Source organism: Planococcus citri, chromosome 1, assembly GCF_950023065.1.
Source record: "Planococcus citri chromosome 1, ihPlaCitr1.1, whole genome shotgun sequence".
NCBI lineage: Eukaryota > Metazoa > Arthropoda > Insecta > Hemiptera > Pseudococcidae > Planococcus > Planococcus citri.
This window is the reverse complement of record NC_088677.1, coordinates 66,694,184-66,717,482: the sequence shown is the minus strand read 5'-3', so window position 1 is coordinate 66,717,482 and position 23,299 is coordinate 66,694,184. Positions and strand designations below refer to the sequence as shown.

General features: G+C 32.9%; 3 protein-coding genes and 1 long non-coding RNA gene across 6 annotated transcripts; all 4 read right to left on the bottom strand.

The window, feature by feature from the left end:
- Positions 1–5,553: 5,553 nt before the first annotated feature.
- On the bottom strand, positions 5,554–6,061 carry LOC135842502 (uncharacterized). The gene is made up of 3 exons (XR_010558133.1): positions 5,940–6,061; positions 5,706–5,798; positions 5,554–5,592 (listed from the first exon to the last, which is right to left on the bottom strand). It is a non-coding gene; the product is annotated as an uncharacterized LOC135842502 (long non-coding RNA).
- A 7,608-nt stretch (positions 6,062–13,669) lies between these two features.
- LOC135833418 (speckle-type POZ protein B-like) lies at positions 13,670–15,310 on the bottom strand. Its single transcript, XM_065347230.1, has 2 exons — positions 14,998–15,310; positions 13,670–14,911 (listed from the first exon to the last, which is right to left on the bottom strand). Exon 2 carries the CDS (start codon positions 14,876–14,878, stop codon positions 13,766–13,768), a length of 1,113 nt encoding a protein of 370 aa, XP_065203302.1. The 5' UTR covers positions 14,879–14,911; positions 14,998–15,310; the 3' UTR covers positions 13,670–13,765.
- A 1,005-nt stretch (positions 15,311–16,315) lies between these two features.
- On the bottom strand, positions 16,316–18,438 carry LOC135833414 (speckle-type POZ protein-like). The gene is made up of 3 exons (XM_065347223.1): positions 18,049–18,438; positions 17,684–17,780; positions 16,316–17,602 (listed from the first exon to the last, which is right to left on the bottom strand). The coding sequence occupies exons 2-3, from the start codon at positions 17,767–17,769 to the stop codon at positions 16,681–16,683; spliced, it is 1,008 nt and encodes a 335-aa protein (XP_065203295.1). The 5' UTR covers positions 17,770–17,780; positions 18,049–18,438; the 3' UTR covers positions 16,316–16,680.
- A 536-nt stretch (positions 18,439–18,974) lies between these two features.
- LOC135833413 (speckle-type POZ protein B-like) lies at positions 18,975–23,043 on the bottom strand. Of its 3 annotated transcripts, none has more exons than XR_010556461.1 (5): positions 22,782–23,043; positions 22,621–22,666; positions 22,454–22,540; positions 20,365–22,364; positions 18,975–20,278 (listed from the first exon to the last, which is right to left on the bottom strand). XR_010556461.1 is itself a non-coding variant. In XM_065347222.1 (2 exons), the coding sequence occupies exons 1-2, from the start codon at positions 20,439–20,441 to the stop codon at positions 19,159–19,161; spliced, it is 1,197 nt and encodes a 398-aa protein (XP_065203294.1). In that variant the 5' UTR covers positions 20,442–20,660; the 3' UTR covers positions 18,975–19,158. The 3 variants fall into 3 exon arrangements, 1 of the variants encoding a protein (XP_065203294.1); XR_010556460.1 differs by lacking the exon at positions 22,621–22,666 and having other exon boundaries at positions 22,782–22,807; positions 22,882–23,043; XM_065347222.1 differs by lacking the exons at positions 22,454–22,540; positions 22,621–22,666; positions 22,782–23,043 and having other exon boundaries at positions 20,365–20,660.
- Positions 23,044–23,299: the final 256 nt, after the last annotated feature.

Sequence of the window (23,299 nt, the reverse complement as noted above, 5' to 3'; positions counted from 1 at the left end):
AGCGGCATTTTGTGGTTCTTTTTTGAAATTAATAAAAAAAAACCTTCGAAAACATTTCTTATTTTCTATTATTTTTGAAAATACCTAGTCAATTTGAGTTTTTTACTTTCCATTCGTTCATAGGAAAAAGAAATAGGTAGGTACAAGGTACATATTTAAACTTTTTTCTTATTTTTGTTCTTAATCGCTTTTTGAATAGCCATTTTTTCAAATTTACGTGAAACCTATTCACAAGTAGACCTACAATTGGGTATACAGTGAGCTATATTTTTGATAAAGTTGATGAGCCTTCTTTGGTACAAGCAATTGAAGGGCTAAGAAGAGAAATTGTTATCGGAGTGGATAGGGGATTTTGCGCCAGGAATCAATAAACAAACTCCCGAGAGATATCCCAATTGGCAGAAAAATTTTCATTCTGGACAAATCTACATGGAGAGAGCACGTAAAGATATACTGTTACCCAAAATTTCAGTTGCATTTTTCGATTTTTGGTGAATTTTTGAAAATCAAATTTTGGCCCAAAAAAATGAAACCTCAAAATTTTTCCAAATCAACCTAGAAAGCAGAAACTTGGTACCTATACAATATATGTATATCCCACTAGGGTGATAGTACTCATTTCCATGCAAACTTGGGATTTTCACCCCTTCCAGCCCTCAAATTGGTAACCTGTGATGAGAAAATAATTTCCAATTTTTTTATTTTTCACATTTTTGAAAAACTTGGGCTGCGGCATGGATCCCTTAAATTTAAATTGGAGGAGGAGGGGGCACAGGACCAGAGATTCCCAAATTAGTATCACGAACTCACCAAATGGCTCCCCGTTAACTGAAAAAATTTTCAAAGTTTATTGGGGGGGGGGGGAGGTCGAGTATTACTAGTTTTGTAGAATAAAACGGTGAATTTTTAAAGTTTAATACGTGATAAAAATTTCATTGTTTAGGTTTAAAAATTTTCACTTTTTCCTCTTTTAAAATTTTCAATTTTCTTTTTTGAATTTTAAAAAGCTTTACTGATGATTTTTTTTTAAATTCCAATTTTCAAAAATACATCTCGTAATAAGGACAGTGGGGTTCACATGTATCAACTATAATTGATAATTCATCGAAAATGAACAATATTATGCATTTTATTCAAGCAGCTACCCAAATACACAAAACGAGTAATATTAGACTTTTTAATGTGGGTAGGTACCTACTTGAAATACAAGTTTCAGGTACTGTATGGGGCCAACTGGGTTTTCTAGGGAGGGGGATAATATCGTAACGAGAATTAATTTTACTCAAAATTTTAAAATTTTAAAATTTCACAGTAAATTTGTACTTTTTTTTTAAATTTTTAAAAATTGAGGGTCCAACCGCAGCCAGGGTTTTTCAAAATTTGAAAAAATAGAAAATAGGTAATCTTTTTCTCACCTGAGGTCATCACTTTGAAGGTTGGGAGCGAAACAAATTGCCAATTTTTTTTTCGTCATGTACTCAAGGACCACCCTAATACCCCACTTATAACCACCAAACCGATTGAAAACGAATTCGAGAAGTTATGACTAAAATTCTTCTTAGCTTTCTACGTTGATTTGGCGAGATTTTTATTTCTTTCAAATTTTGTTCCAAATTCGATTTTCAAAAATTTGCTATAAATTTGAAAATGCACTTCAACACCTTAAATTTTGGTCGGCAGCATATTTTTGCATGGTGTTACAATCCAACTTTTCTTGTAAGAATTAACTGAGATAAATATTTATTTTCCTCCACGCTGAAATGTTCTAGTTGGTATAAGATCCTTGACCCGTAAAGTATTTACACTCCAATAGAATTCGTGAAAAGAATTTTCAACGTCTGAAATTTTTGGCCAATTCATCAATGTGAAATTTGGTATGGTAATGGGGAGAAAAAAGGACCTACAATATATACGTAGGTATTACAAAGCCAGGTCCTCATCTAGCTCGGACACAAGCCACACACCGATTAAAATAACCAACAGCAACAAAATGTATGCTACCTACAACATACATATGTACTTGTAGATAAAACATTATGTAAGCAATACATACATGAACAATTCACCAAGCCTACAACATACCTAAACACCATACATAAGTAACAGCAATATCATCGAGGGCGGATGGGCAGTTTTAATTTCATTTTACCCATCGTTTATTGGCATTGATTTAAGCAGAAAAGTACAATTTATATGGGATGAATTCACAGAATTCAGATATCATTTAAGGAGTACTTTATTGTGCAAGGATGGAATTTTCAAGCTGCCACATTTTGCAGTTATCTCCTAGCATGAGAAAATAATGTTGTACATTATTATTTTTAATGTGAAAATCTCTCACCCTAGTTGAAGCAATTCAAAAAATAAATCAATTCAAGTATCCGAAAGTTGATCATTTTTAGGTTGGAATTTTTGTAGATTGCCCCGCTTTGAAGAAAATATCTTCCCTGATCCTCTAACAGAAGAACCTGTCAAAGTAGTTGCCTTCAGGAAAGAGTATAGTCTTTGAAAATTTATGAAAAATATATTTTTAGTAGGTAAAAATGATGCAAATTAGTCATGAAATTTATGTTAAATCCTTAAAACTTAATTTCAACATTCATGGCCATTCTGGAGATTCCTGAATCCATTTCACCGTTGACGTTAAGAATTCTCCAATTCTTCAACCTGCGTCGATAATTCGCTGTTGAATCCATCAATGTGCCACTCGGTGGGGAAAATAAGAGATAGAAAAAGACTTGACTATTTATTTGTTTTACTAAGCCAAGTCCCCATCTAGCTCCGACATAGCCACACACCGATCAAAATAACTAAGGAAACGTACTTATGCTACATACACTCAATTATTACGTACTTGAATACTATGTACCGTAGGTACCTAAACAATTTACTAGGCCTACAATATAAATACCTAAGCTACTAAACAATACGATCAATAGTAGAGAGGAAATTGTATGCTCTCTTAATTTTGGTGAAGTTAAATTGTAGAAGATTAACATGTATGCTAAAAAATACAAGAATTTGAAAATTGAAAAAAAAATTTCATATTGACCCTACAAAAAAAGTTGTTATATGCATTTCCCCCTTGAAATCATAAATTGAATAAAAAGTTTTGAATTTTCAGCATAAAGCAGCAGTGAAAAATCATATAAAAAACCTCAAATTCGTTGTTTTCCAAACTACGTAATTACGTAAGTACATTTTAACAAGTTTAAATATGAAATTCTTATAAAACTTGAAAGTATCAATTGTGCAATTTGTGCATGAAATGAAAAGTAATTTCATGAGATTTCACACAGGGATGCACTGGCCCATGATGTTACCTGGTGAATTGACAAAGGTCTCGAAACACCAATGAGCCCCCCCCCCCTCTCCTCGCTTTGTATTCAAAGCAAAAATATACGATTTTAACTATCTCCAAACATGAATTTTCACAAACTTGTGCTCTCGCTTCCCTTGGGCCTGTTCGCTTTTTTTTGTTTCCAAATTGAAATTTTAAATTACCTATTTTATTCAAATAACAAAATGATAGAGTCAAAAAATTGATGCATCGCAAAAAAAAATTTTCACATTTCAAAACGCGAATTTTTGACAGCTTTTGCCTTCGCTTCACTTGTCTCCAATGAGTTCTTTACTTAAACTGAACTTACAGAAACATTTACCATTCACTCTCAAAACAGGATTTCGCCCTCGTTTCATTCGGAACTGTTTGTTTTTCTTTTTCATAATTAAATTTTTCAAAGATCCTTCATTCAAATTCTACAATTTTGAAGCAAATATACATATACAAATTTTTGAAAAAACATTGTGTTTTAAAACCAGTGCAACTTGCGTAAATTTAGAACGAAAAATAATCATTTTGAAATAATCATTACTTATTGCAACTATGTATTATGTATCAATCAACTGGAAAAATTGTCATTTCATTTGAAAAACTTGTTTTCTCATACAAGTTAGAAAATTGTCAGTTCATTCCCTCTTTCTCCGAAGAAACTTCTACTTTTGTTCCCATAAGATTAACTCATTTTTGCGAAATTAAATGAAAGATAAATAACAAAAATCAATTACACAACTTGCATTCGAGTATCTGAACCCGACGAAAAAACAAGAGAAAGATTCTGAAGGGAGAAAGGAGGGGTTGTGAAGGACTCATTTGGTGCATTCACCAGGGTCCCCCAACCGACCTATTCCGCGCCTGATTTCACACACTGTACATATAATATAACATAAATGCTCATGTTTTAAAATTGAGTTTCAATACAACACAATATCTAATATACATTTTTAACATATAACACCACATTTACTAGATGTAAACTAAGTACTTATGTACTACATAATTGAAAATTAAAAATTAAACTTTCACCAGTTGGCCGGATTATATGTACCTATCAGAGTTGCGCATGATTAAAACAAATACATATAAAAAAATTAGTGTTTTAAACCAAAACAAAAAAAGACAAGAAACGTTGAAAACGTTTTCAAACGTGTTTTTTTTTCACCTCCGACTTTCTAAAAAAATAATTTTTTTTCACTATCTCATAGAAAAAAAGGTGGAATTGAATGAACTAGATGTTTCGATTTTCATTTTTCTTCCTGTACTTTTTTTTAGACAAATTTTGTGTTTTGATTGTAATTTTCCAATATTTGTAGAGCCTTATAGCAATTTTATAATGTTACCTACATCTTAAAAATTGATGACTACCTACATAACGAATATTTGAAAAACTGAATCCAAAACAATTAACAATTGAATTTGTGTTTAAAAAGCATTTTGAACATACATTTTCAAACAAGGGGAAAAACTGTTTTAAAACAATATTTTTTTTCAAAGGAAACACGTTTTTGTACAATTCTGATAGGTATACTACATTGAGGAACGATGAAATGTACTACCAAACTACAAAACTATACTACCTATACTAATGTTGGGTGGGCAGTTTCTTTCTAATGTTGGTTACTTGGTCAGCTCTAACTAAACAATAACAAACTACAAGATAAAATAGTAAGATGATAGGTACAAAAATCTGAAGAAGTTTTCAAGCATACCTTTCCGATTTCCTGGCTCTTTTTTTTTTCGTGTGACATTACTGGGAGACCTCTTTGATTTTTTTCGTTTTTTCCTGGTGCTGCTTCGTTTCCTCCAGCTCATTCTCCATGTCGCTGATATTCATAAGTTTAGCTAACATAGAAATAAAGTGTAAATTAAAACACAGGCATAATTGAAGTGAATAAAAAATGAAGGTAGGTATAGTGATTTGTATTATTACATTATGAAATGCGTGTGTACCTACCGGAGTTATTCAACGAGTTGTCATCGATATTCACAGTTTCCATTGAAAATTCATTCGGGTCTATGTCAGCATCTCGGATATCCAAAATTTCAGCTAATAAGTATAAAAATAAAGTGCAAATTAAAACACAGGCATAATTGACATGAATATAAATATAGGTAGGTAGTACTTGTATTATTAATTTATGAAATGCGTGTGTACCTACCGGAGTTATTCAACGAGTTGTCATCGATATCCACAGTTTCCATTAAAAATTCATTCGGGTCTATGTCAGCATCTCGGATATCCAAAATTTCAGCTAATAAGTATAAAAATAAAGTGCAAATTAAAACACAGGCATAATTGACATGAATATAAATATAGGTAGGTAGTAACTTGTATTATTAATTTATGAAATGCGTGTGTACCTACCGGAGTTATTCAACGAGTTGTCATTGATATCCACAGTTTCCATTAAAAATTCATTCGGGTCTATGTCAGCATCTCGGATATCCAAAATTTCAGCTAATAAGTATAAAAATAAAGTGCAAATTAAAACACAGGCATAATTGACATGAATATAAATATAGGTAGGTAGGTAGGTAGGTAGGTAGGTTGTGATTTGGATCATTAAATTATAAAATGAATGGATCCTTAGTTACGTACCTGAGTTATTCTCCAGCTCATCTTCGATATGGTCTACATCCATGTCCATTGCACATTTGGGAATTTCTACAAAAATGAGGTTAATAAATAAATTTTGCTGAAATGTAAGCCTGTTGATAGCCGTTACAGGACATAGTTACGACGTTACGAGTATCAATAAATTCTTACTTAAACAGGGGAAGGCATCCGCTTTGAGAATTGATCTCAAGTGATCCCTCTCAGCTCCTGGCACTCGTTGATTATCAGGAAAATGTTCATTACAAACACGGTAACTTTTCCGCACATTTTCTTGACTTTTTAGATGTAGGTCTGACCTTCCCACTTGCTGCAGCCACAGTTCATATCTCTGAAATAAAATTACAATAAATACTCATGTGCATAAAGCTTTGATTCAAATACGATGTTGATTTGAAATACCTACCTACCTACTAAACAAACTATTTTAAAATAATTTTTCAATCTCTTTTTATAATTATTTTGCCACTACCTATACATGTACGCATTAGGGTGGTCCTTATTTTTGAAGTTGGGATTTTTTTCGCTCCCACCCCCTACAGTGGTGACCTCGGGTGAGAAAATAATTCCCTATTTTTTATTTTTTCCATTTTCGAAAAATTCGGGCTGCGGTGCAGTGGGCCCCTCAATTTTCAAAAATTTGAAAAAAAACCTAATTCAAAGAAAAGTTTTTGAAATTCCAAATTTTCTAGTTCCATCATCTCTAGAAGGTCCTTTTTGAGTAAAAAAGCCTCTCATGGTGATTTTAGCCCCCTTCTATGAAAGCCAAGCTGACCCCCCAGAATAGCTGAAATTTGTATATTATGTGAGATGTCCTAAAATTGGTTGTTTTTGGTCTTTCCTCCTTCCAACCCCACAAAGTGTTGTCGTTTGGTGAGAAAATAATTCCCTATTTTTTATTTTTTCCATTTTCAAAAAATTCGGGTTGCAGTGTGCCCCTACTGCCCCTCAATTTTCAAAAATTTGAAAAAAAAACCAATTCAATGAAAAATTTTTAAAATTTCAAAATTTTGACTTTTTGAGTTCCATTGTCTCTAAAAGGTCCCTTTTGAGTAAAATAGACTCTCATGACGATTTTAGCCCCCTCCCATGAAAACCAAGCAGACCCCACCAGAATAGCTGAAATTAGGAGGAAAGATCAAAAACAACCAATTTTAGGACATCTCACATAATATACAAATTTCAGCTATTCTGGGGGGTCAGCTTGGTTTTCATGGGAGGGGGCTAAAATCACCATGAGAGGCTTTTTTACTCAAAAAGGACCTTCTACAGATGATGGAACTCGAAAATTTGAAATTTCGAAAATTTTTCTTTGAATTAAGTTTTTTTCAAATTTTTGAAAATTGAGGGGACCACCACAGCCCGAATTTTTTGAAAATGGAAAAAATAAAAAATAGGGAATTATTTTCTCACCCGAGGTCACCACTTTAGGAGTGGGGGTGGAAAAAATCGCATATTTTTTTTTGCCATGTAGTTAAGGACCACCCTAGTATGCATACTTGAAAGTACTTAGTATGTAACAACATTTTCAAAATGTGTGATGAACTCTGAGAGATGAATTTTTCAAGGGACCTCCAATTTTTTATCATTTATCACTTGCATATGGCTATTTCAACGTCAAAAATAGAATATTTGCCTATCAATTCAGCTCTGAAGTCAACAGAGGGTACTTATTTCCAGGTAAAGTAAGTGAAATACCCTTCTCAGATTTTTGACATTTAGCTGAAGCACTGTTAGGAACTTTTATGAAAAAAATTTGAAACCAAAATAATTTCTCCGCCTCACCTCTCATGACCACAATTACAAAAAAATACTTTTTTGGGATAAAAAATCATACTTTAGCGAGTTTGGATTAAAAAATTTTGGATTCATCGAAAACATGTGTAAGAGACATGAGTCTAGGCACATGAATTGTTTTAAAATTATTTAGTCCTCCAGAGGGGGAGGGGGTAGATATTGACAAGATACGTTTTGAAACCAGCATATATCAGAACCTAATTCTGGTACAAAATAATTTTTTCTCCTAAAAATATGTTTACATGAATAGGTGCTATTTTCATAAATTGTTTTCAAATTTTTCCTCAAAGGGGGATCATCCTCAAAAATTCAAAAAAATTTACGGTGTTTTTCTTTTTGTAATTAGAATGTGTGAAAAAGGTGAGCAACACTACATGCGAAAAATTCAGTGTGATGTTTAGTAAATATTTTGTATGTGTGATTTTTAAGTAATACATATTATAGTCCAGTCATTTTAGCAAAATTTTTAGTCGAACCTCGAGAAAATTAGGGGCAAGCTGAATTTTACATTAATTTGTTCAGATTGGTCTCTAAAACAACCCATCAAAAGTTGCACACTGCAACTTCACCGCTACCCCCCCCCCCCCCCCCCCGCAAGAGGTCATTAACCTTTGCCGAAACATGTTTTTCGGCTTTATCGCCGAAATGAAGGGTCCTAGAGGGAAAATGTTCGAGTAAATATTATTCTACGTTAAATTTCCTATTACCATGACCAGTTCAGTTTTTCCCAAAATGGCGATTTCACCCTTAGTAAGGAGGGGATAAAGTTGTCAATTTTATGGAAATTGTTTTAAAAAATGAAAATCGACAATTTAGAACGTGAACTCGGTTGCGGGTACACTCGAAAATATTTTGACCAAAGTTGCACACCACAACTTGTATGCTACCCCCGCAAGAGGTCATTAACCTTTGTCAATCTACGTTTTTTTGCAATTTAACCGAAATGAACGGTCGGAGGGGAAAAAGTGATTGAACTAAAATTGTTCTACGTTAAATTTCCTATAAGCATGACCCGTTCAGCTTTTTCCAAAATGGCGATTTCACGCTTACTGAGGGGGGAGAGGGGTAAAGTTGTCAATTTTATGAAAATTGTTTTACAAAATGAAAATTGACAATTTGAAACGTGAACTCGATTCAAGGTACATTCGAAAATATTTTGACCAAAGTTGCACACCGCAACTTGTCCGTCACCCCCCCCCCCCCCACCGCAAGAAATCATTAACCTTTGTTAATCTACGTTTTTCGGCTATGCCACCGAAATGAAGGGTCGGAGAGATAAAAGTTTTCTTTTCTATTTTGAAAACTAAAAATGTCAAAAATTTCCTAGGACACTCAAAATGCCTCCCAATTGATTTTTTTGTTCGAAAATGGGCTGTAAGCCAAAAATCGTAGCTTTTTATGTTGATTTGTTCGCGAACTGCTGTTCATTCACATATTTTTTCAAAAAACCTCATCGGAGAAAAGTTTGAATTTGAACCAAACGAATTTGAAAATATGTTTTCAAATTAGGTACCTAATCGAAAGATACACCAAGATAATGAACCTTTTATTCTTTGATACAAATTATTCGAAAACAAAAAATTTTAAAAATTCGATGGAGTCTCTCGAATTCTTTGAAACCACAACCTATCAATTCAAGAGGTCAATAATGGTGTTTAGAAAAACAAAATTGAAGTGAGTTTATTTGATTCCCCTCGATAAATCTTTATTACAAATTATAATCATTACCTTACATTGGTCACCTGGGCAGCCATACCAGTGGAATCTTTACAACCCTGGAAGAGCACAAAGGGTCTCTAATATTCGGTCAAAATTTGAAAGTGAAATGACATGTTGTCTGTGACCATCTCAATGAGACTGAATTCAAATATTGGTTTATTTTTTCATTTTGACTAATCAGCTGGACTTGAACCCACCTCCCTCCTTCACCCTCTGATACCTAGTACCTTTATTTTTCAACACATTTTTCTGCTATTTAATCAAGTTTTAACTTTTAACAATTTAAAACATGATTTTCTGGTGTTGATTTTTAGAGATGTTTTTGGGATTTTTAAATTTTTTTCAGGCAGAACTTACTAAAAAATTACCTAAATCAATTTCTTGATTTTTTCAATGTTTTATAGGTACCTATTCAACATACTTTTTAAAAAAATTTCTAATGCTAGGTGTCGTTTTATTCTTTTTTTAAAAGCATATTACCTATACAACAAAAGCAAATAGGTACCTACCTAATGAGAAAGTTATGGCATAGAAAGTTAAGTATCATCTTTTCAGTTTGAAAAATTATAATTTCATCAAATTTTCGTTTTTTAGAATATTTTTCACAATTTTTTTCAAATTTTTAAAATGTTCATGTGACACCTATCTAGGTATTTATCAAAAAAGCAAAATCAGTTTTTTAATTACTTTTTTCAATTTGAAACACTTCCACTGTAAGGCTGAAATTATGATTACGCAAACAACTGCTTATAGGAAATTTGACTTAGAATAATTTTAGTTCAATTACTTTTATCCCTCCGACCCTTCATTTCGGCGGTATAGCCGAAAAACGTAGATTAACAAAGGTTAATGATCTATTGCGGTGGCGGGGAGGGGGGGTGACGGACAAGTTGCGGTGTGCAACTTTGGTCAAAATATTTTCGAATGTACCTTGAATCGAGTTCACGTTTCAAATTGTCAATTTTCATTTTTTAAAACAATTTTCATAAAATTGACAACTTTACCCCTCTCCCCCCTCAGTAAGCGTGAAATCGCCATTTTGGGAAAAGCTGAACGGGTCATGCTTATAGGAAATTTAACGTAGAACAATTTTAGTTCAATCACTTTTTCCCCTCCGACCGTTCATTTCGGTTAAATTGCCAAAAAACGTAGATTGACAAAGGTTAATGACCTCTTGCGGGGGTAGCATACAAGTTGTGGTGTGCAACTTTGGTCAAAATATTTTCGAGTGTACCCGCAACCGAGTTCACGTTCTAAATTGTCGATTTTCATTTTTTAAAACAATTTTCATAAAATTGACAACTTTATCCCCTCCTTACTAAGGGTGAAATCGCCATTTTGGGAAAAACTGAACTGGTCATGGTAATAGGAAATTTAACGTAGAATAATATTTACTCGAACATTTTCCCTGTAGGACCCTTCATTTCGGCGATAAAGCCGAAAAACATGTTTCGGCAAAGGTTAATGACCTCTTGCGGGGGTAGCGGTCAAGTTGCGGGGTGCAACTTTTGATGGGTTGTTTTAGAGACCAACCTGAACAAATTAATGTAAAATTCAGCTTGCCCCTAATTTTCTCGAGGTTCGACTAAAAATTTTGCTAAAATGACTGGACTAATACCTATTATATCGAAATATAATATCATTCCTGAAACTGCAATAATATTGTGGAATGCATAAATATTATGCCTACTTTTTGGTACCTAATTATTGCCAACTTCGAAAAATCAAGCCGACCCTGACCTCTCAGATTATAAAATTTCAAAAGCTTTTGCCCTCGCTTCGCTCGGGCTACTTCACTTTGTTTTCTTCAACTTTCTTTCTAAAGGATTTTCTCTAAGATCAAAGCAGTAGTAAGGCCAGAAAAATCAAGTGTTGCATATATGTACAAAGTTTTTTACCTCTTGGATTAGAAGATTCCGCTCTGGCCAATTTAATTTTCTTCTCCAAAATTGAAATATTTAAAAAGTTTTCATTAAAATTTGAAATATTGAATCCAGAAATAACGTTTTTTTGACCTCCTGGATTATAAAATTTCAAAAACTTTTGCCCTCGCTTCGCCCGGGCTACATTACCTACTTTGTTTTCTACAATTCTATTTCTAAAAAATTTTCACTAGAATCTAAACACTAGCAACTCCAAGAAATCAATTTTTGACATAAAAAAAGTTTTTACCTCTTGGATTAGAAAATTTCGCTCAGGTCAATTTAATTTTCTTCTCTAAAATTATTCAAAGTAAAAAGTTTTCATTCAAATTTCAAATATTAAATCCAGAAAAATAATCTCACACATTAGAAACAACGTTTTTTGACCTCTTGAATTATAAAATTTCAAAAGCTTTTGCCCTCGCTTCGCTACGGCCAATTATAATTTTATTATGCTTATGGAACTTACTGAGGAAATTTTAATAACCTTCCTCAAATAGTTATTCATCAATACGTTAGCTCCTTGAAGGAGATGGAGGGGTGGTTGGTAAAAATGGAGTGCATTTTCGCACCCGGCACCCCAGAAAACCTACCTGACGATATTTCACATGAAACATGACTTTGGGCCCTTTTCCCCGATTTGCTCCTCGGGCCCTAATCCTTAAATCCGCCACTGACAATGTTTCATCAAAATTTCAAAAATCCGTGGACAGAGGCATTTCACCTATTTTCCTGGGAATACACTTTCAATTCTCAAAAATCTAGATTTACTGGAGTGATTTTTTTTCGGAGAAACACTTTCAATTTAAAAGATGGCCTCTTTTTGAATTTTGAAAATTAACCTTTTTTTCTTTCAAAAAAGTAAATCATAAATTTTGGTCTGAAATATCGAAGGGTACGAGTATTCCTGATTAAGATAGTTGAAATGACCATATCCTCGAATTTTTGAAATTTCATATTGAACATTGTTGTATACCTGTAAAAAATGTTGAACACGAAAAAATTTCACCCATAGTGACTGGAAACAATTTTTTTCTGATGAAAAACCTTAATTCAACGAGTTTAGAATTTAGATTTTTGAATAAAAATTTTTACGACTCAAATCAAATCATCAAATCTTACCTTTTTCTCGCTCGGGAATTTGTGCATGCGAATCTGCCGATCCCGATTGTCATTTCGGGTTCGGCAGTTCGGTACACAGCAGTACACTACCATTAATATTAAAAAATAAATCTAAAATCACACCAAAATTTACATTGAAAAAGATCAATCTCAATCGACATTGTGTTATTACAACCACATTTGTTATCATCCTGTTGAAAATTGTAGAAAATTTTAAAACATGTTTGAACCCTGTTTTGATGGCCACAGGTGTTTACTGTGATGAATAAAAATATTACAAGCAGCGCTCAGAAAATTCAGCGACAGAATGACAAACTACATGTCTGATCTAAAATAGTAAGTCTATGCCAAACTTGGTCTCGTTTTTTGTACCATATGAGTTGAACCCCCATGGAAATTAAGAATATGGCGATAAAAAATAAAAATGAATTCCTCGCCGGTTAATTATTTTATCAAACCTAATGCTAATGAAATAACCACATGATTGCTGAATGGTAGCTATTAATAGCTATGGTAGTGTGTTTTGCTTTTGTTAATGTGTTTACGCTCCCTTCACTCCCATGATCAAAAAATTACACACCTTATAAAATTTTGTTGATGTTATTGTCATTGTTGTCATATTGGTTTCCTACAAAATGCAACCAAAACGACATCATTAAAACTTCTACATTTTCTGCTTCCACCTTCAAAGTTCAAATTTCGATCATGGTCGATAAATTCCACAGATTTTTTAAATTGAAGTTTGAACTTGAGCATATGTGATGACTGATGAGAGATGTGACTCAATATTCAACCATTGAATAGAATTCATGAAATAACTACTGGCTCGATCAGAACAAAGAAGCATTTTATAATTTATTTTTTAAGCAATTTATAGCAAGTAGGCAAAGGTACCAAATTCAATCTAGCAATTTATAAAGTGGGTAGATTAAAGTTTTGAAACTGAGAAAACCCTTCTACATATTATGTACCTATACTACATCACTTGCATTAAAATTCAAAATCAAACATTCAAAAATGGAAAAGTAAAAAATCCGAACATTTCACGAAGTCGAATGATGATATAAAGTGAGCTCTTTACATAACATTTACAATCATGATCACTGGCATCAAAATTCCTTGGTGATTTTTTTTTTCAAGTGAAAAATTAGGGCATACTTTGAGAAATAATTATTTATTTTGAATTCATCAAAAATAACAAAAATAACTTGAAATTATATTACAGCGTCATTTTATTTATAAAAATGTATTTCATCGATCTGAATCTAATAAACATTTCATCAAGTCTTTATTCGAGTTCAAATCATTCCAGTCTTTTGATCTCATAACTTCTAATAAATTCGCTTTTACATATTCAATCGCCCGAGTTTTCAAGCACTCCACATTAATCAAATCCGATAGAATAAGAATTTTTACAGCAGTTTTTTCAGACAGTAGCACACTCAATGCACTTACACACATATTCTTCAAATGCTCTAGATCATATTTTTCAGCGACCAGCAGCAATTCCAATGCGGTATCTTTCAAATTCTCAACTCTTCCTGTGTAAATATATCGCAATAGTTCTTTGAAAATATTCTCATCGATATCTTTAATTTCAATGCGATTTTGTTGAGTTTCAGCCACGTCGTGTTTAAGCATGGCTTTAAATACCGGGCTACGAGCTGCCAGAATAGTTTTATGGGCTGGATAATCCTTTCCATTAACGTTAATCATAAGATCACTACTCTCTTCATCATCGAGCAATTTTTCCAAATCATGCGTAACACTATTAAATTCATCTATTTGATTTGGAACATCATTCGGATTCGTAAAATTGACGAATTCCCGGTTGAAATAAAGTTTGCAAAGAATCCTCAGCTCACCTTTCGGTAATAATACGTCGTCGTTTATAGAAATCAAATGATCGCATTTAATGAATTTAAACGCGTGGATATTACGAGTACTATCTTCTCCACGTAACTCAACAAAAAAGTTCGCTTCATTAGTATTTGCTTTACGATTCTTGGAGTCCATGAGTGAGATAGTCACGTTTCCCGAAATTGGTTTAAAGTCATGAATCCTTTCTGTTCCCAAATGTAAGCTTATACACAACCAGTCTTCGTATTCTTGAAGATTATGGTTATAATGATCATTGATTGAAATCTCTAAATACCACTCCCACTTGGAAGAATCATTCGCAGCTGAAAATGCAGATGATCTCAGTCCTTTCTGACGGATCCTGGAGGCATTCGTGCTATAATCTTGAATTATCCAGGTGTATTCGCATTCGTATTTATCAGCTTTCGTATAACACCACTTTTCAGTGAGAATGCAGTCTTTATGTGAAGCAGGAATAAACGAAAACATATTTGAGTCGCTCATTGTCAATATAAGTTTGGATGGTTGCAGAAATGACTGTTAAACAAAGAAAGCCAGATTGATATTACCTAGGTATACGTTATCGATTAAAGTAAACACGAGTGACTATGTAAAAAGCTCACCTTATTTCATTGAAACCAAAACAAATTTTGATTCTGGTGCATGGTTCAGGAAACGCATACAAAGTATTCCGGTAGTAAAATTGAACTATAGTAAAGTAACAGTTGAGTAGATTTTAGGTATGTGTAAAAGTAAACCAATGTACTACTTATAACAGCAGAATGATTGAATGAATAAAAATGACTGAAAAATTGTATAATAAAACTATAGACAGTCTATAAATAAAACAAAATTCCGCTGATTTTGAAAGTCGAAACACATGATGATGAATATTGATAGTGATACTGTAAGCCTTACTTTGTCAGCACGCAGGTGGATGCAGTACTTGTACTAATAGTTCTACTTCCAAGTTCTATTAAACATCTTGACTTTGATTTTTTCAATTTTTTTATTCGTTGTTTTCGTTTTTTATTTTTTTAAATAGCTACGTATTTGACTATTTGTTGACAAGGTTGACTTGAAGGTATTGCATTGGTTGTACAAGTTAAGTTGTACATTTATTCGGTACTACTTTGAATTTTAATTTTGATCAAGTATTACGAGATTACGAGTTACGACTCGATTTGTTCATTAAATTTATTGACAAGATTCAAAATTGTTAATTTATGAATTATTTCCATCTTCAGAGTTCAAAACATTGAATTTTTTCGTTTTTGTTTCCTGAAGCTTTACAATTATTGACAGTGACACTCATCAACAAATTATTAAAAAACAAAAATGAATAAAAAATTCAAAGTTTAGAGCCTGTAAAATTTAATAAATATTCAATATTTAAAACTAAGTACTAACCCTCATCAATCAAATAGTTATTTTATGGTTGACGAATTTGGTTTGGTCAAATAATAATACAAAAATTAAAATAAAATAAAAATGGTAAAAAATTTTAAAAATTGAAGTTTTTTCTTTTTTCAAAGCTGAATTATAAACAAAATGAACGAATACTTCGTTTTTTTTTTTTTTAAGAAAGAAAACGAATTAAAAAATCAGGAACGTGAATTGTGATTGAAATGATTTTCATTTTTGCTTTTTTAGTAGAGTTGTCGGTTTTTGGTACATCTTTGAACGTATGAATGAGGATTGACCTTTTACTCACTAAATAGGTTGTCCTCCTTCCAAATTCTCATTACGAAGCGTTTTTTCAGATCGCTTCCTTCACAATCCTAATAAGAGGATTTTGGTCCACGAAAAAGCAGCTTGACCCAGAAAAAAGCTAGCAATCTTGATCACTATTCAAATGCTTTTATTCTTTGAAGCAAGTAAAGTAGGTAGGCTACTAAATAGTTCTAAATAATGGACCAATCGAAATAGTAAGAAATAAGGCTGTCTGAAAATCTTTTATTTAGCAAATATTCGAACACTTTGAATACAGATGATACAATATGAACCATTCAGTATCATTATACGCACTTACATAAGCCAATAAATATAATAAAATGATAAAAAAAAACAAACAAACACCTACTCGTATGTTGAGAATTGGAAAGAAAAAAAAACATAATATATCAGATCAGTGAGTAATAAAAATTAGCGGATGGCTAATTTTTCAGCATCCTGTGCTGTTTAGTGTGTAGGTAGGTACCAAATACGTTTCATCAAATCATGGATACCTATAAGCGTTTGATTTTCGCCTTCTGATCTCATACGATGGTACTGAATTTTTGAGTTTTTCAAATAACGTGCGCTGCTCAAGTCGACGCACTTAGTGCATTCAAGCACGCTTTCTTCAAAGGTCCAAGATCATATTTCTGAGCAACGATCATCAATTCTAACGCTATATCGCTTAAATTCTCAACTTTTCCGGTGTAAATATAGCGTAACACCTCTTGAAAAATGTTCTCGTCGATATCTTTGATTTCTATGACACAATTTTGTTCATTCTTCGAGGAGTCATTTTTAAACATCGCTTTGAATACTGGACAACGAGCTGCCAGGATAGCTTTATGTGCCGGGTATTTCTTTCCGCCAACATCAATTATAACATCGCTAAAATCGTCATCGTTGAATAATTTTTCAAAATCTTGCGCACAGCTAGATTCATCCAGTGTAAAATGATTCGAAACTGTTATTCTATCCCGAAGTAAGGAAATTTTGAAATAAATCCTCAACTCGCCTTCTGGTGATAATTCGTTCTTCAAATCACAGCATTTAATGAATTTTAAGCTGAATTTTTCAGTTTCAGTTTCCTCATTGAAGTTACGCACAAGGGTATTAGATTTCTTATTCTTCGAGTCCATAAGTGAGGCACGCACACAACCCGACATTGAGCTGACGTTTGTTGTTGTACTGGGAAACGTGATGAAATTGAGAAATAACCACTCAGGGTCCGGGGATTCCATTAGAGACTCATACACACCCTTGATTTTGAGTTCTAAAAACCACTTGCAAGAATCATTCGCCACTGAAAAGACGGGTGATTTGAACTGATTTCGACGGATACTGGCTATCTGTAAATTGTAGTCTTTGATGATCCATGTGAACTCTTGTTCGAATTTTTTGCCACTAGTGTAAAACCAGGTTTCTGTACAGATGGAATCTTTTTTAAATGCAGGAATATTCGTTGATGCATTCAAGTGACTCATCGTTGAATTCAATTGGTTCGACGAATATCTGCCAGAGAAGTGAAAAAAATTAATTAGAGGAAAATAAAGTACGAGAACTGTTGACTAAATTTACGAAAAAGTTACTCACCTCATTTTATTGATAGCATTAGCAAATAGCAAAAAATTTGGTTTGGATGGTTTATTGAAAATACTACAAAGGTGTTTCGGAATCATATTCAAATGCCCTAGAATGAAATGCCAACGTATCAATGAAAAATAAACTCTATGAATGAGGTATAAGTATGTAAATTCACATTATCGCGTTCATAATCTAGAATAAAGATTTGCGAATGGATGGATACCTATACTAGATGTAGATATACCCATATACAGTACAATGTCACTGTTACGTTCAGCTGTAGGTATGAGTTTATTACGTACTAATGCAACTGAACTAAACTATTATATTATTGCATCATTACAATTCTATGCTTATAAAGAAAAATTACTTACGTTATATACTTATTTATATGTATTCAGGTACAAGTCTCAAATGTTCAAGAATGTACGGCGATGAAAATGAATAATAAAATAATTTCGTTTTCAGTCCTCGAGTAGGTTTTTTCACACATCTCTTTTCGTGTATTCTGTTCTTATCAGTTATCAAACACGTGTTCTAGCCTAGCGATCTGGCGTTTTCTCCCTCCCTCACCTTTTTTCCTTCCAAATGCAAAACGCAACCAAAACGACATCATTTTTGAAACATAACGTGATGAAATACGAGTGTGAAGTAAATCTCTGCTTTCCAATTCCAACTTTATTTGGTAAACTTTTCTGGACATTTCAGGCTTCAAAAATCTGATAGAGGCCCCAGAACTGCTTGAAATGGTTTTGAACCGTTTGCAAATCGATTTGGCAGGTCAAAAATATAGGCCACCTCTAAAATTTCAGCATTCCAGGTCAATTTGCATTTGATAAAATTTTGATTTGTCTTTATCATTTTGACCCAAATTTTATTTTCAAAAATTCATCAAAAATCACAAAATGCACTTCAGTTTCTAAAATTTTGCCTGGTGATATATTTTCCACTTTTGCATGCTCTTTTGATCTAGTTTTTTGTCGGCGGTTCTAAAAACTAATAAAACTTATTACCATTCACTATAAATTTCTACTTCATTGAAGTTGTAGCAGCTAGATAAGTACCTCTACCTACTCAGTGGTTGGGTTATAAGTAGACTAGAAGACTACCTATTATGCCATGATCATTCATTACTCAAGTTAAAAGTGCATAACTTTTATTCTACAACAATGATAATTGATAAACATATTCAAAAATATAGGTATAAGAACGTTCCTGAATGAATTTGAATGATGCTTATAAAATGAGCTCTTTAATCACTTTGCATCAAAATCTCTTGATTTAAAAAAAAAAAAGTAAACAAATTTTGAGAAATATAATCATACCTATACTTATTTTAAATTTATTAAAAATAACAAATCAACATTAACTATAATATGTAGTAGGTATTCGAATGCGTAAACATAAATTATGCAAAATACAAACTTAGGATAAGTATCAATGTCTACATAATTTTATTCATAAAAATATAGGTAGGTATTACATCAATCTGAATTTAATAAACATTTCATCAAATCTTTATTCGAGCTCAAATCATTCCAGTCTTCTGATCTCATAACTTCTAATAAATTCGCTTTTATATATTCAATCGCCCGAGTTTTCAAGCCCTCCGCATTACTCAAATCCGAAAGAATAAGAATTTTTACAGCAGTATTTTCAGACAGTAGCATACTCAATGCACTTACACACATATTCTTTAAGTGCTCCAGATTAAATTTTTCAGCGACCGGTAGCAGTTCCAACGCAGTATCTTTCAAATTCTCAACTCTTCCTGTGTAAATATACCGCAATACTTCTTCGAAAATATTCTCATCGATATCTTTAATTTCGATGCGATTTTGTTGAGTTTCCGTCGTATCATCTTTAAACATGGCTTTAAATACCGGACTACGAGCTGCCAGAATAGTTCTATGTGCCGGATAATCCTTTCCATTAACGTTAATCATAAGATCACTACTCTCTTTATCGTTGAGCAATTTTTCTAAATCATGCGTAACATTATTAGATTCATCTGTTTGGATTGGAACATCATTCGTACTCGTAAAATTGACGAGTTCCCGATTAAAATGAAGTTTGCAATGAATCCTGAGCTCGTCTTCCGGTAATAATACGTCCTTCTTAGAAATCAAATTATCACATTTAATGAATTTCAACGTGCTGATGTTATTATCATCTCCATGTAGGAACTCAACTAAAAAGTTCTCTTGATCGGTATTTGCTTTTTGATTACTGGAGTCGATGAGTGAGACCGTCACGTTTCCCGAAATTGGTTCGAATTCGTCGATTCTTTCTCTTTCCAAATATAAGCTCATACATAACCAGTTTTCGTCATTTTCAAGTTGATCGTTATAAAAATCTTTGATTCTGACATCTATAGACCACTTGGAAGGATCATTCGCAGCTGAAAACGCAGATGATCTCAGTCCTCGACAGATCCTGGCAACATTCGCACTATAATCTTGAATTATCCAGGTGTATTCGCATTCGTATTTTTCAGCTTTCGTATAGCACCACTTTTCAGTGCGAATGCAGTCTTTACGCGAAGCAGGAATCGTTGATGCATTTAAGTGGCTTACTGTTGAATTCGACCGGTTCGATAAATATCTGTCGAAGAAGTGAAAAAAATTAATTAGATGAATTGAAGTAGGTAGTAGAATACTGTTGACTAAATTTGTGAAAAAATTACTCACCTAATTTCATTGATGGTAGATTGCAAAAAATTTGGTTTGGATCGTTTGAAAACTCTAAAAAGGTGTTTTGGAATCATATCAAACCAGTAAGTATACCTATCATAGAATGAAACACTATAAAACACATTAATAATAAAAAACAAACTCTATTAATGAGGTGTACCTATGTAAATTCACATAATCGCGTTCATAATATAGCATACTGAGGAATTGCGAATTGGATGAAAACGTAGTTATACCAACATATGATTTCATCAGCTGTAGGTAGGTACTGTATTCGCAATCCAACAATTGTATTGCATCAGGAGTGTTCGAGCGATTTTGCTTTGCTGTATCTACAGCATGTTCTTCGAACGTTCTTCTATAAGGTGCAGTTTTACGTAAATTTCTGCTTACTTTTTTACAACGGATGAACAGGTGTTGTAAATAAATAAATTCAATTTATTGATGTGTATGAATGTTTTTATTAATAATTATTTTTTCATATTCAACGAGTTATTACGTCCAATTGTCTGAAAAATTAAAGCGACGTACGCTTCTGCGTAAAATTCGAAATCTTTTTCTATTATCGAACTGCTAAATTGTTTCACCTGGAAGGAAACACGTAACTTGGTCACTTACAAATTATACTTCATTGAAGCAGATACTCAACGGTTAGGTTATTAAAAAACAGAGTATATAATATACTCATTCACAACTTGAAAGTATCTTTTACTTAAGCAAAAACTTGAATTACTCAAAATACTTGGGTAAGTAGTTGATTATAATTATTAGGTATACATATTAAAAAAAATATAGATTTACCAATCTGGTAGAAAACTGAAAACTTCAAAAAATGAATTGAAGTAATACTATAAAGTGTAATTAAAATAAACAACTCAATTCATCAATATGCATCGTACGAGTTATCTGAAGCTAGTAAACATTTCATCAAATCTGGATTACAGCTTAAATCATTCCAGTCTTCTGATTTCATAACATTAATCAAGTTCTCTTGAATATACTTAATAGCTTGAGTTTTCAAACACTTTGCTCCATTCAATTCAGCCACAGTCAAAATTTTTACAGCAGTTTTCTCTGACAGCAATGCACTCAGTGCGTTTAAACACGCGTTCTTCAAATGCGCAAGATCATACTTCACAGCCACGGGGATCAATTCGAATACTATATCGTTCAAATTCTCAACTTTTCCGGTGTAAATATAACGCAACACTTCTTGGAAAATTTTTTCATCGGTATCTTTAATTTCAATACGATTCCGTTGACTCTTCATCGTATCATTTTTAAACATGTCATGAAATACTGAGCTACGAGCTGCCAGGACACTTTTATGAGCTGGGTACTTCTTTCCATCAATGGCAATTACAACGTCACTACTATCCTCATCGTTGAATAACTTTTCAAAATCATGTGTATGATTAGATTCATCCAATGGAAAATGATTCGTAGCAGTGATTGTGTCGCGAATGAAGGCAAACTTGAGATAAATTCTCAACTGGCCTTCTGGTAATAACTCGTCCTTCAAATCACCGCATTTAATAAGTTCCAATCTGACTTGTTCTTTTTGACTTTTTTCACTGCTCGTTTTATAGAAGTTGTGTGAACAAGAATTGAATTTCCGATTTTTCGAGTCCATAAGTGACACACTTAGACTGCCGGATATCGGGCTGATGTTAAATGCACAGGGAACCATATCAAAATTGAGATGTAAACGGCTGTGCTCGAATTCGAAAGAACCATAACTCCGGGACATGTTCAGTTTTAAAAACCACTTGTACGAATCATTAACTTCTGAAAGAACCGGCGATTTCAATTCATCTTCGTAGATGTTGGCCATTTGTAATTTGAAATCTTCAATTATCCATGTGAACTCTTGTTCGACTTTTTTAGCGGTAGTATACAGCCATTTTTTTGTACAGATAGAGTCTTTATTTAATGCAGGAATATTCGTCGATGTAGTCGCGTGGATCACTCTTGAATTTGGCTGGATCGATAAATATCTATGAATATGTAAGAGAAAAAAAATTGAAAAATTAATTAAAGAATTAAGATTCGAAGAACTATTGCCTTTTGCAAAAAAATTACTCACCTTATTTCATTGATAGCTGATAGCAAAAAAGTTGATTTTGGCGGTTTAAAAATCCTAGAAAAATGTATCGGAATCATACTGAATACTCTGAAATGAAACGATAAACGCATTAATAAAAACGAACTCAAATAAAATGGGAAATTAGATTCACGTATAATCGTATTTACATCTAGAATGTGGATGATGTGTAAGTGTAAGGTGATCACAGCCAAGCTATTTTACAATAATCACTAGCTATTAATCAATTCTCTGATAATCAGTATTGTATGGTACACTCAAACACTGCTATGTTAACGAATAACGAGATTAAAAATAAAAAATTGCATACCTTCAAGCGAGATTTTGGTTCATACGCTAATAACAATAACACAGTTGGGTTAAGTATTCAAATTTCAAGAAGATGGCGAAGAAATATAATGCATACAAACTTATTGAATTCTTACGACGAGTTGGTTTTTTCTTGCATCACTCTTATCTCTGTCTCTCTTATCAAACACGTGTTAGAGTGTTAGCAGAGCGTGCGAGCGAGAGCGACTAGAGTTCGGGAGAGAGTGAGAGAGAAGGACAAACGCTGGAGTGGAGGGCCGGACGAGCCTTTTTTTAGTTTTTTTTTTAAATGGTGGGTTTTGATCTCACTCATTCACTGTTGTTGTGTAAAGGAGGGTCTATACTGAACTTAACCGTAAACTTATTCCCTTAACTTAAGAATAAGACTGGTTTATACTGAATTTAATGTACGTCAACATTAAAGTTGCCTTTGTTTAACTTCTAGGGTTAAGTTTAAGGTAACGGTTAAATTCAGTATAGCCGCACCTTAAAATTTCAAATTTTCGCGAATGCATGGTA

Coding starts and splice junctions, on each gene's coding strand:
- LOC135833414 (XM_065347223.1), bottom strand. CDS start 17,769: ATGATTCCGAAACACCTTTGTAGTATTTTCAATAAACCATCCAAACCA. Junction 17,603..17,683: donor AATGCTATCAATAAAATGAG/GTGAGTAACTTT, acceptor CTTCTCTGGCAG/ATATTCGTCGAACCAATTGA.
- LOC135833418 (XM_065347230.1), bottom strand. CDS start 14,878: ATGAGCGACTCAAATATGTTTTCGTTTATTCCTGCTTCACATAAAGAC.
- LOC135833413 (XM_065347222.1), bottom strand. CDS start 20,441: ATGATTCCAAAACACCTTTTTAGAGTTTTCAAACGATCCAAACCAAAT. Junction 20,279..20,364: donor TCTACCATCAATGAAATTAG/GTGAGTAATTTT, acceptor CTTCTTCGACAG/ATATTTATCGAACCGGTCGA.